The sequence below is a fragment of the Lepidochelys olivacea genome (genome assembly GCF_965140295.1).
Source record: "Lepidochelys olivacea isolate rLepOli2 genome assembly, chromosome: 17".
NCBI lineage: Eukaryota > Metazoa > Chordata > Testudines > Cheloniidae > Lepidochelys > Lepidochelys olivacea.
In genome coordinates, this window is record NC_140427.1 from 21,606,641 (window position 1) to 21,619,198 (window position 12,558).

The window sequence follows — 12,558 nt, forward strand, 5'->3', positions numbered from 1 at the left end:
GCATTAACACATGGAGTTGCCCCAAAACAGTTAACTGCAGCAAAAAAGGGCACTCCTGCAATCCATTTGACATGCCCACAAAAAGCAACATACACTGGGGGAACAAATTCGTGTTTTACAAAAGCAGGTAACGACCCCCACTCTCCTCTCAGAGCCAGGATAAAAACCAGGAGTCCAGGATCCCAACGGCTTCCACCCACAGAACCACACTCCACTCTCACAGCTGAAAATAGAACCTTCTTACTCAAACAGTTTTACATACCACTTACGTTTTCCTTTATATCCTTTCTCGGTTTGCTGCTCTCTGTACTTTAAAATACCTTGATACAGTTAATCTTTCTTGGCTCAGGTCTCCCTATTTTCCTAGGGTGCTTTTCACCCCTCTTTCCCCCTGCAACAACAAACCAAGATAAAAACCTTACTTTAAATAAATCCAGTAAATTAATTTGTTTAACCCTTCAGGACCGCAACAGCTGGAATTACTCCTAACTTTCGTGAAGACACGGTTGCCAAGCAAGAGAAATGCAGACTCTGCTTTTAATCCCAACCACTAACTAATATTTGAAACACGGGCTTTCCTGATTACCACATAGCAGAGTTTTAAAATAAAGTTTAATGTTAAGTAATAGAAAATGCCTTAATTTACTAAATTAATACAACAAATTTGACAAATATTGATATAATTTTTAAAAAAGTTTTAAATCAGGTAATAACTTGCTTATTTAAATGTTTAACTCTTATGTTTATCTGTTGTTTTTTTAATGCATTGTTTTAAGAACTGAGTTCTTAAGGCCTTATTTTGTATAGTTATAAACAGAATTCTGGCACCATTTGTTTTCAGTTGTAAGTTTTTTCCTGTGTGTTATGTATAATGTCCTGTGTTGTATGTTGTGTGTCACGTGACTACTTTTTAAATTATTTTTATTTTGTTGCAACAAAATTCAATTTTATACCCTTTTAAAAAATGTAAGTGGTACTACACTATTTTGAAATAATGGTTGGGTTATAACCATCATCATATTATCACAATTTTTTTCAAAATTCAAAGAAGTCTCAGTTATAAACAGATGTACATATATTTCTGCCTCAACAAATAATGCAATTGCAAACAAAAATAATTCTCTTTTAGTAATCACGGTTTGGTTTGGGTTTTTTATTATCTTTATTGCATTTTTTGGTTGTTTTTTAATTTTTTTATTCAAAAAAAGGAGGGGGAACCCTCAACATTAACGTAAAAATAATATTAACAAAATGTCACTTTCTTCTTGGGTTTTTAAAGTCTTGTTTACACTTCTAAATAGAGTTATAAGAATATTATAGCAAAAATGTTTAAAACCAGCAATCGTTGCATAAAGCTAACCAAACAATTTCAACAGGTTTCCACCTTTTCCACAGGTTGCTTGCTACCTTTGTCTCACAAACACAGCAGAGTGTCATGAAAATGTGATGCCCTCAATGTGTTTGCATTGAGTTGCATTTCAAATGTATTTTGATTTAATTTTATACACTTTTCTTTTAAGTTATGGTAAAGGGAAGCAGTGGTTGTTAACATTTCTGCTTCTAAACAGTTAACAAAAATGGAATTGGTATCACAAGCAAATTAACTCTAAAAAGCTTGGTTAAAATTATGTTAGTAACTCTTTTGCTAAAACAGAGTGCTCAGCAGGGGAAAGCAATACACCTTTTCTTAGAAGATGGTGAGCATCTATTCTAGCAGTTAAGCATTACGTTTAGTATCAAATATTAGGAATACACCTCAAGTAAAAATGAATGTCTATACAACAATTGCAAAAGTATAACTTGTGTTATAAAAGACCTGGCCTCCCATTACATTGTAAACGAACTACGTGAATCAGTGTATTAAATTTGGATGACTGAAAACAAGAAGAAATGTAAAACAAACAAAAACTTTATGATGTTAACTAACTAGCTGTTTGAGGTTGCATCCAACAGATCAAAGAAAACAGAAGATATCACACCCTGAAACACCAGGAGACATCAATACACAGTGAAGTAACCCCCAAGCATCCATTTAAAAATGACAGGTTTCAGTGTAGCAGCCATGTTAGTCTGTATTCGCAAAAAGAAGTGCTTTGTAAATAAGAGACTGGCCAAATACCCCTCAATCTACCATATGTGGACAATTAAATTGGCAATCAGCTAAAAGCCACTGTCAGTTAAATTAAACTTGGCTACTATGTAAAAGCAACTGGATCGTTGCTGTATCGTTGTACATTATTTACAATGTGCCTAACGTTGCTAAACTGTTTAACCAACACCCAGGTAAAAATCAACTAACGACTGGCAGCAAAAAAACGCGAAGGCACGGGGAAAACAAATTGGTAAAGAAATTAAGTAACACAGTAACGACAAATTGGGGGAACAAATTCCCCGGTAGTACCAGTCACAACGGGAGGTCAGTGACACTGCATCCGAACTGAGGCACACTGTATTCAAAACAATCTTGTTCAGCGTCTGGAGACCAACACTACATCCTGACCCAGCAACATTTGATCAACTGGTTACTGTCCAGTCAGCAGGTTTCCTGAAAGACAGCGCCCGTAAAAAACAGCTGGATCTACGTCAGCTACTGGTGTATCACAGAGCAGTGCAACCAATCGACCAGAGAAGCTAGCCGGCCCTGTTTCCTGCCCAGTGAAGCTTACCAGAGGGTGACAACCAGCAGTAAGGGGAACCTATAACATGAATGGACAGTACTGGGTCATAACTAATTACAAGACATTTATATATAAAGGCCTCATTTGTAATGTCACTACTCCCAATTTCTGTTTTACTTCTCATATACATAGCACTGGGGGGGACACTATAAAAATGCCTATCCCAGTATTTCAAAACACTCAGCTTACTACTACTAATGATAGTAACTGTAATTGCCCTAATAGGAGTGTTTTGCTATCTGCAATAACACAAGGGCCAAACTACAATACCAGATTGAAAAAGTATTGTTATGCTTGACTACAAGGTGGTGTCATATGTACACACACACACTATATATACATATAAATATATAAACACACGACAAATATATGCACCATTTCCATATTACTCTCATATGTATTAATTATTTGAGCACGCCTCTAAAGCTCAGTCATAAAACTACATTCCTCAGTCATGGTCCAGGCCTAACATTCCCAGGCCCACCATAAGGGACTACACATGACTGGAAAATAAAATCTAGCCATCAGTTGTACGAGGCAATGTGCAAACTAAGGGACAGATGGGGCACGAATGCGTGGATGGTAAAGTAAGGTAACCACATAACAGTGTTTAGCCCACTGGGTCATCTTCAGTCCATGTATTATGCTTTTCTGGGATGATGGGTAAACATTCTCCCCATAAAAAGACAAAAAGTGGGGGAATGTAGTAGGAAGAGGGCCTGAAGCATAAGCCCGTGTATCAGAGGCCTGGTATGAGGCCTGGGGCCTGGGCTAAAGTAGTCAAAACTTTGCTGCTATAAAGCAACGTTAAGTTGTGAGCAAGAGGCAGGCCCTGCTCAGAGAATCTGGCAAGAACAAGGCTAATATTGCAGAAACACATTCCTAAGTGGTGCTAGGCATAAGAATATACACGCAAACATATTCCAGAAAGGTGGTACCAGAACACCTGGACAAAGAGAACAGGAACACACTGACCATCTTAAGGATAAGGTCAGGATGACAGCATGAAGGATAGAGATGTTTTGATCAAACCAACACGCACCAGGTAATGGGTGGTGCCCTAATACGTCAGAGGATGGCACCCTGAAATGTCAGGGGCAATTCGTAATTTGTTGGTACTGGTGTATAAAGACGTATCTCAGAGGGAGTGTCTTTGGCCAGCCGAGGGAGCAGTGGAAAGTCCCGCCACTCACTGAGCTGCGTCCATTGTCGTGAGCATCCATGTCTTAGTATCCTCGTAGAATCTGCCAGGTGCTATTACCCTGCTTCGCCAGCAATAAAGCTGGCCGGGCGCCTTTGCTCTAAGCCAAGTCTTGTGGTCTTATTGGGCAGTTCGACCGGAGCATGCTGTCTGGGCTGTCCAGCCAGAGGCAGTGCAGCACGCAGCCGAACATCTGACAACAAAGGGCTTGCGGAGACTTCAGAAGGAAATTTACAGGAAGAGCTAAACAACAGGGAGGAGGGAACCCTATTTCCAGGTGAACATCAAAGGCCTCTTCTGGTCTATGTGGGGGTGCAGAGACACATCCTGGCATCCTTCATCGAGGAAGTAAACGGACAGGGGTTTGCTTCATAAGTACATAAGAGCGGTCACACTGGGTCAGACCAGTGGAAGGAAGGAATTCCCGCTTCCCAGGCTCCCTGGTGGCTGCACACTGCCCACTCGCCAGGTGCAGAATGGGCCAGGGGGGCTGCGCTTGTCTAAAACCTCAGGCACTGGCCACAGTTAGGGAACAGAGACCTGAGGCGAGGGAGCAATGGCCAGATAATTATTATGTATTATTATGTAACACCGAGAGGCCCCACGAAGTACAGGGCTCCCCCACAGACACAGAGTAACCGACGACCCCACCCATAGGAGGCCAAAGTCTAAGTGGGATTATTGGGGTTACTCTGTACCTCAAGCCCCTGGGGCGCCTGTAACATGCCCCGTGTACCGCGTCTCAGAGGCAAGCATTATAACTGCTTCAGCAGCTGGGCCTTGCCCTGGTGGGTCCCAGTGACCGTGCAGACACCTAGTGTGGACCCCTAGGCATGGAGACTTAAGCACTGACAGTTCAGCGTGAGCAACAGCGGCTCCTGTTCGGGCCCCCGGTGCGTCCAGACCAGAGCCAGGGCTCGGCAGGCCTCGTTCTCAGGGTGCCCGCTCCAGCCCAGCCTCCAGCCAAGCAAAGCCAGGCTCAGCTGGTGACTCTCATTGGGGCCCCTCTGCTCTAGCTCCCCGCCAGCCACTGCTGCTCCCGTCCACACCTCACACAGCCTTGCCCCCAGCTGTATCTCCCAGCACTCCCAGTCTGTGCCCACGCGGCCAGTCCCTGGGCTTCTCTGCAGCCCCCTCTCCCACCTTCTGGCTCAGGCCCTTTCCCCGTATCTGGGCTGGGGAAGGCCCCATGCCGTGGGACGGTGGCTGCTGCGAGCTGCAGTCCCCTGCTGGGCAGATCCGTCACATACAGAAACCAGACAGAGGAGGGGCGGGAGAGGAAGCAGCTCTCCCACGGTGGCACAACAGGTTAGCAGCAGGGCCAGCAGCAGCACCCAGGGTCCAGCACCCAGGGCCAGGCCAGGACTCACTCTCCTCCCACTCCTGACCCTGAGCGCTAGACAGCTCTGTCACCTTCCCCGGGCGCTCTGTTGAGCTGTGGTGCACTGACTCCGGGGGTGGCACGCCCAGTCGCTGCATCCCCGAGGTGACTGACGATGATTGCAGGTGTCAGGTAAATCCCCATCCCCTTTTGGCACAAGAAAAAATCCTCCGCTGCCCAGCCCTCTGGGAGCTCGGCCAAACAGTGGAAATATGCTGGGTTCCCCCCTCCCCTGCTTCCTAAAGCCAAGTGTCATCCTTAGGCAGACAGCCCGATAAAAGCAGCCCAGGGAGGCAGATCCAACCAGAAGGCTCCTTTGCAGCTGAACCCTGCTCACCAGCCCCAGCAGGACCGTCCTCCATCTCACCATGGCAAAGGCAGCCGGGCTTGTCTGCGCACTTCTCCTGCTGGCTTCCTTCTGCTGCCAGAGCCTGGCTCAGAGTGAGTACCGGTGTCCCCAGTTGCCACCTCCATGGAGAGACGGGAGTTGGGTCAGGGAGCACCATGGGATCTCAGGGCAGGGTCAGGTGCGGGGAGGTGCCAGGGCATCTCTGGGGCACGGAGGGCAGACCTCACCGAGACACAGCAGGTGTAGGGCCTGCTCTCACGTGGGTGTCTAGCTGGGGTAACACAGGTGTAGTGAGCAGACTCAATCAGACTCAGGCGGTGGTCCCTGTATCACGGTGACATAATGAATATGGTGCCTGGCTCCCTGCTGATGGGCACCTTGGGTAGCAGCCCATCTCCGTGACCAGGGCAAACAGTGGCCATGTTAGTCTGGTGGCATTCTACGCCCGTGCTCTGCCTGCGGGTCAGTAACAACAGGGGAGAATCAGGCCTGGTGAATTTTAAATGCTCTTGGGGATCTACTGCTTGAAATATGGGACTACCCCCAGATGCCGGGGCGCTGTTTCATGCACCTTGTGCTGCGGAACAGCAGTAGAGAATTCCACGCTTGTAAAATTAAACTGGCTCTTTATTACAAGACCTATTTATGGAGCTGCTGCAAGTGCAGGGGGCATTCCAGCCATAGGCACACAGACTGAGCTCCTGGTGTCTCCTCCAAACTCTTCCCTCCTGCGCCTGTGCTCCTCCCTCTGGGTTCCATGCCATTGGCGCAATGCTCTCTGAAAGACATGTATAGCACAGCCTGGCTGCAGGAACGATACTGTGGGCAAGATCCATAGGTGCCGTACTGCCCTGGCATCACGTGGCAGCCACAATGCCCCCTGAGGAATAGGACCAGTATGGAGGTGGATGGGGATACATCAGGGCTGGGCCAGCAGGGGTGGGGGTGGATCGAAGATAGAAGGAGAAGTGACCAGGGCAATTTCTTGCCACAAGCCCCTGGGGGCTATTTGCAGGGGATGCAAATTGGCTGCCCTAGTCTGCACCCGCCCCTCAGCCCTGGCGTAAGGCAGACCCAAGCCAGCTCCCCTCAGGCAGTGGTGAGCTGGAGCCGGTTCGCACTGGTTTGCTAGAACCGGTTGATAAATTTAGAGGCCCTTTTAGAACCCGTTGTTCCGCGAGGGAGAACCGGTTCTAAAAGGGCTTCTAAATTTAACCGTCCCCAAGTGGCGCCTTAGGCGTCGACTCCACGGGTGCTCCAGCCCTGGAGCACCCACGGGGAAAATTTGGTGGGTGCAAAGCACCCACCAGCAGCTCCCCGCCCCACCCCCGGCCCCAGATCGCCTTCGCTCCGCCTCCGACTTTGCCCCTGAACGCGCCACCCCACCCTGCTTCTCCACCCCCCCAGGCTTCCCGCGACTCAGCTCTTCGCGTGGGAAGCCGGGGTGGGCTGAGAAGCAGGCCGCGCTTCCCGCTCAGGCCCAGGGAGGCGGAGGTGAGCTGGGGCGGGGGGGTGCGAGGAGGACCGCCCGCGCCGCAGCAGGTAACCCGGGGGGGGGCGCGCAGGGGAATCGCTCCCCGCCCCAGCTCGCCTCCGCCTCCCTGGGCCTGAGCACGAAGCTGCTGCCTGCTTCTCAGCCCGCCCTGGCTTCCCACGTGAAGAGCTGATTGGCAGGAAGCTGGGGGGGGGCAGAGAAGCAGGGGGGGTGGCGCATTCAGGGGAGGAGGCGGAGCAGAGGAGAGGTGAGCTGGGGCCGGGCGCAGGGCGGGGAGCTGCCGGTGGGGGCTCTGCACCCACCAAATTTTCCCCGTGGGTGCTCCAGTCCCGGAGCACCCAGGGAGTCGGCACCTAAGGAGCCACTTTTGATGCGATCAGTGGGGGGAGGGGCCGCTCCCCCTGCTCCCCCCCACCTACGCTCCCCCGCCCCTAGGAGCCAGAGGGACCTGCCGGAGGCTTCCTGGGAGCTGCCCCAGGTAAGCACCGCCGGGACTCCCCACCTCGCCCCCCGGCAAGTGCTTCTGGCTCTTAGGGGTGGGGTGGGCACCCACTACGGTGGGCCACGAGACCCTCCTGCCCGGTTCTGGGGGCAGTCAGGGGACAGGGGAGGGGGGGTGGATGGGGCAGGGGTCCGGGGGGGGGGGGGGCGTCAAGGAACGCGGGGTGGTTGGATGGGGCAGGAGTCCTGGGGGGAGGCGGTGAGCAACGATCCCCTCGTGGGGTGAGGAGGGAACCCGTTGTTAAGATTTTGGCAGCTCGTCACTGCCCTCAGGCCCTGTGCCTCTTGCACTGTCTCAGGGCGAGTTTGCCTGTGTGTCTGTTGGGCCGGATCTCCCCCTCACGTACGCTGCTGTCACTCTGCTGTGTCCGTGGGCGTCACTCCTGATTCCCCGCAGCAGTAGCAAGGGCAGCAGCAAACCCTTTGAGCCTAACACCCAGCCAGAGCCTTGCTACTGCCATCTGGCATTTTACATACAATGGCCTCACAAACTGTGGGCCAGATTGTGCCAGCACTTACCCCAGTATGACTCCATTGAGCTAACTGGAGTGACTCTGGATTCACACCAGAATCCACTGAGCTAACTGGAGTGACTCTGGATTCACACCCGGCTCAGTGAGAGCAGAGTCAGGCCAGGCAAAGACACCAGAGCTTGTTACTGAGATACTGCCACCACCTGGGCCACGCTTCCTCAGGATCCCCCCAGGCAGCCTCCATGGGCTCCATTAGCTGCTCACGTGAGCAAGGATGGCCCGGCTGGGCTCATGGGGATCAAGCTATTGGAAGAGGATATGGGGTCCTGGTGACACCCTGTGGTGCAATGCACTGAAAGGGCAGGTCTGTGCCAGGTCCTTACCCTGGAGAGCAGTGGGGGGGTCCCAGTTGTGTGCTATGTATAAGGGCCCAGGCGGGGGTGGGGAGGCTGCAGGGCCACCTGCTCTAGGGCTGACCCAGTCCAACTCTCTCCTTCTGCCCCGGGCGTGGGGACGGGTCCCAGAGAGGGGACGGGGGGTCCCATCTAGCTGGGGGCACCCTCATCCATGAGGCTTTCCTGTTCTGTTAGAAGGCTTTGCTGTGCCGGATAAGTGCTGTTTCAGATTCCAGAAACGTAAGATCAAGAGAGACAACACAGTTGGCTATTACCGCACCAGCCCAGTGTGCCCTCAGCCAGCCGTGATGTGAGTATCCTCCAGCGCAGAGTCCTGGGGACAATGGCAGGGGCGGGGGGCTGAGAGGCCGCAGTATGCATCGGGAGCAGAGCAGGGAGGAGGGGATTAGATAGCAGGGAACGAGGTAACAACAAAGGGAGGTGACAGAGGAGAGGATTAAAGTGGGGTGCACAAGGGGAGGGGTTGATGCCATGAGCTAGCATCAGAGCTGGCTGAAGCAGCTGCGGAGACAAGGGCTCCTTCCAGATGCTGGGGCTCCCAGTAGCTGAACATCCGCGGCCTTTCCTGCTGCTCTCTGGGCCCTCCCAGTGCAGGAAGGACCATAAAGTGGGTCTGGATTAAGTGGTGCCATGTCTCTGAGTGCCCCAGGATGGCTCACCAGCACTGGTTTATTTTTACATAGAGTCTGGCCTTTCCTGGAGCCAGTGGGGGTTGGTCCCTGGGAGAAAGGCTCCAGAGAGACGGCAAGTGTCCAGCTGATGATCTCTGGCTCATGGAGATCTGCTTCCTTTGCGTCGGTCAACATTAAGCCTTTGATTAGGAAATTATATCCAAGTGGGCACCATCAATATGTGGAAAAGATCTCTGCTTCTTTGGCACCATGGGCCCCTAGCGCTCATGCCATCCTTAGCTTTGACATCGTCTTTTCCATGCCACCAGCTGTGATGGATAAAGGCAGGAGGGTAAACAACCGGAGCTGGTAACTCTCATGGAATGTAGACCCTGTATCCATCGGCACAGAGGGAATGAGCCAGCCAGCCCCCATGTGACGTTACAAGCAGAACTCTCTCTAGCTAGAAGGGCCGTCCCGCTCTCCAGGAGGGCTCAGCGGCTCGTCAGGCCCCTTTGCGGGGACTCAGGCTGAGTCCTGGGGTACAAAAGGAGGGAGAGGGGCTGTCACTGTGCTTCAGTCACAGCTGAGAATACCAGATTCAGGACAAACTGCTGAGAAATGGGGCAGACCCATCCCAGATTGGTGGTTATTCTTCCATAAGATATACCAAACCAGTAATAAACGTAAAGGTTTGTCTCCTCTCACTGGTTAACAAGGAGTCAGAAATGCAGCCCCCTTAGGTATCCCAGCCCTTATCTCACCACCCAGACACTAGACTTAATGATGAGGAGTCCGGTGGCACCTTAAAGACTAACAGATTTATTTGGGCATAAGCTTTCATGGATAAAAAACCCACTTCTTCAGATGCATGGAGTGAAAAATACAGATGCAGGCATAAATATACTGACACCTGAAGAGAAGGGAGTTACCTCACAAGGGGAGAGCCAGTGTTGACAAGGCCAGTTCAGTCAGGGTGGACGGTGGCCACTCCCAATAACTGATGAGGAGGTGTCAATACCAAGAGAGGGAAAATTGCTTTTGTAGTGAGCCAGCCACTCCCAGTCCCTATTCAAGCCCAAAGTGCCACCGGACTCCTCCTTGTTTTTGTGGCTACAGACTAACAGGGCTACCCCTCTGATGCTTAATGAGGAGTGATTATTTAAAACCAGTTTCATCAACCAAAGGCTTCTTCTAATCCCAAGAGATCAGCCACACACCCAGGCCAATATATGACTCAGATTTTACCCAATAACCATGCTGTTGCCAATCCTTTAGTATCTAATATCTAAAGGGTTATTTACACTGGCAAAGAACGAGGTGAGAGTTAAAATGGTGAAAGGAATGAAATACGTACAAACGTTGCAGAGTTCTTGTATCAGGTTCGTAGCAATGCTGTCATGCTGCTGGCTTCTTCCATCTCTAGTAACTTCCAAACGATGGAAGGTCCCCAGTCCATTGACTGGAACACTCCTTTTAGTGCAAGTCCATCGTCCAGAGATCAGAGCAGGAAAGAGGCACAATGGAGATGCTCCCAAGGGTTTGTATTCCCTCTCCCATGCGGAGGGGCTGCTCTCAGTCTTAGTCTGTGGGGAAGTACAGGCACAAGATGGAGTCCAGAGTCACACGAACTCGTCACGTGCCCTTGCAGGCTTCGAAGGCTAAAATGTCCACAAGGCCCATCGGGCAGGAATAAGCTTCTTCTTGGTCCATTGTGTTCATTAAAGGGCCATCTCCTTGAATCTCCATTCACAATGTGCTGACCAGACTGGATGTCAATTACCTTGGGGGTGTTCCCCCAGGAGCAAATGCATTAGAAATACTGGTACATAGTCAATACTCATAACTTCAGCTACAAACATGATACATTCATACAAACAGGATAATCCTATTTAGCAAATCATAACTTTCCCATTGACACCTTACATGACATACTTCATATAGGATTTGTTGCAGTTATAGAACAGTGGTAGCAGCAGTGATCTACATGTTCATATTTTAATCATACAACATCAGAGGGGCGGAATAGAGAGTGGAGCGGGGACAGACTGCCAGGGCGGGAAGGAGTTAACAGCTTGCATTTATGTGCCTGTAAGTGGCCTGTAATCTGGCTGGGCCATCACAGTTCTGGGCTGTCTGGGATCCCCCTGAACAAGATACCAGTGCTGGCCCTTTGCACCTACATCCTGCTTTGGGGGGCACTTTGGCCAGAGTTTCACCCCCACGTTTGGTATCCTCACCCCACCATTGCTGTCTCCTGGCTGATTCACTGTTTTCCTTTGTAGATTCAAAATGAAAGAAGGTCAGGAGATCTGTGCCGAGCCTGACAAGCCCTGGGTGAAAGAATACCAGAAATTTCTCAGCTTGGCTCGTAAAGTCTGAGGGCCACTGGGAGACGAGCCAGGAGCTCGCAGCTCGCTTGCTGTGCACGTCTCGTGGCACAAGGGAATCCGCTTTAGCTTCATCTAGAAAGCATGTTCCTGTTTCACAACTGCAATTATATAATCACCCTCAGCTGTGCTGAACGCTGGTTAATAGCTGTGGTTATCCTGACATGGTCCCTTGAGAGACCAGAGGGACAGGAGCCCTGAAACGGGGAGGGGGCTGTTGTCCCAGATGTTAGTCCCATGATGGAATTCATCTAGTAGCAACCTCTAGGAGCAAAATGTTCTTCACTCAAGGGGTTTCCACTGCCTCTCTTTACCCCTCTGTGGAGCGACCTTCCTGAGGTTTCAGCTACAAAGCACCTTCTGCTGAGATGTCCCCGCCCACCGTGATTGCCTGATTTGCTTGTTAGCATCAATAAAAATCCCAACTGCATAAGCAGCAGTAGAGTCTGTTGGTCTGGTTATGGCTCATTAAAAGCCATCCTCCTCACGTGCTATTCAGGCCTCGGTCCCACAAACAGGGCAGCAGCTTCTGAAGGGCTCGGGACACCCCGGGGGAACTGGGTTGCTAGTGTGCAGCCCCAGTGAGCAGAAATAACCAAGGCAGCTGTGTGTCCAGCTGCTATTGCCTCCGTGCCCCTAAACTAGAGAGGAAAAATCCCTCCAGGTGCTCCTGTGAGGCAGGGAAGCAAGAACGTAAGAAAAGACGTGTGGTTAGGCCAGCTATCGCCACATCCGTAGGGCGTCTGGCCTCTCAAACTAGCCTAGACAAAGCAGACCATAGGGGAACAGACTAGAGGGGGTCTCACAACAAAATTTTTGGTGGCCTCAGAGTGTGGCTACCAACCCTTGCTGGTGGCCGCTCTGAGACTTTTTCCTAAAATACTTCATTAACTTTAGGAAAATCAAACAAATACGCAGATATACACAAATCATTGTCATTTATTTAAGTAGGGTTTTTTGAGGACTCGATAATAAAAACAATGCTGTGAAAAGTGATATTTGTATGTTTGTTAATATCACTTTTCTTAGCAAGCCCCAGGACAAATCAAGCCCTGGATGCCGG

General features: G+C 50.5%; 1 protein-coding gene across 1 annotated transcript; it reads left to right on the forward strand.

Annotated features, from left to right (window-relative positions):
* Nucleotides 1-5,628: 5,628 nt before the first annotated feature.
* On the forward strand, nucleotides 5,629-11,885 carry LOC311532321 (C-C motif chemokine 4-like; the record flags this gene model as incomplete). Its single annotated transcript, XM_084650677.1, has 3 exons — nucleotides 5,629-5,701; nucleotides 8,669-8,783; nucleotides 11,391-11,885. 3 exons carry the CDS (start codon nucleotides 5,629-5,631, stop codon nucleotides 11,485-11,487), a joined length of 285 nt encoding a protein of 94 aa, XP_084506803.1. The 3' UTR covers nucleotides 11,488-11,885.
* Nucleotides 11,886-12,558: the final 673 nt, after the last annotated feature.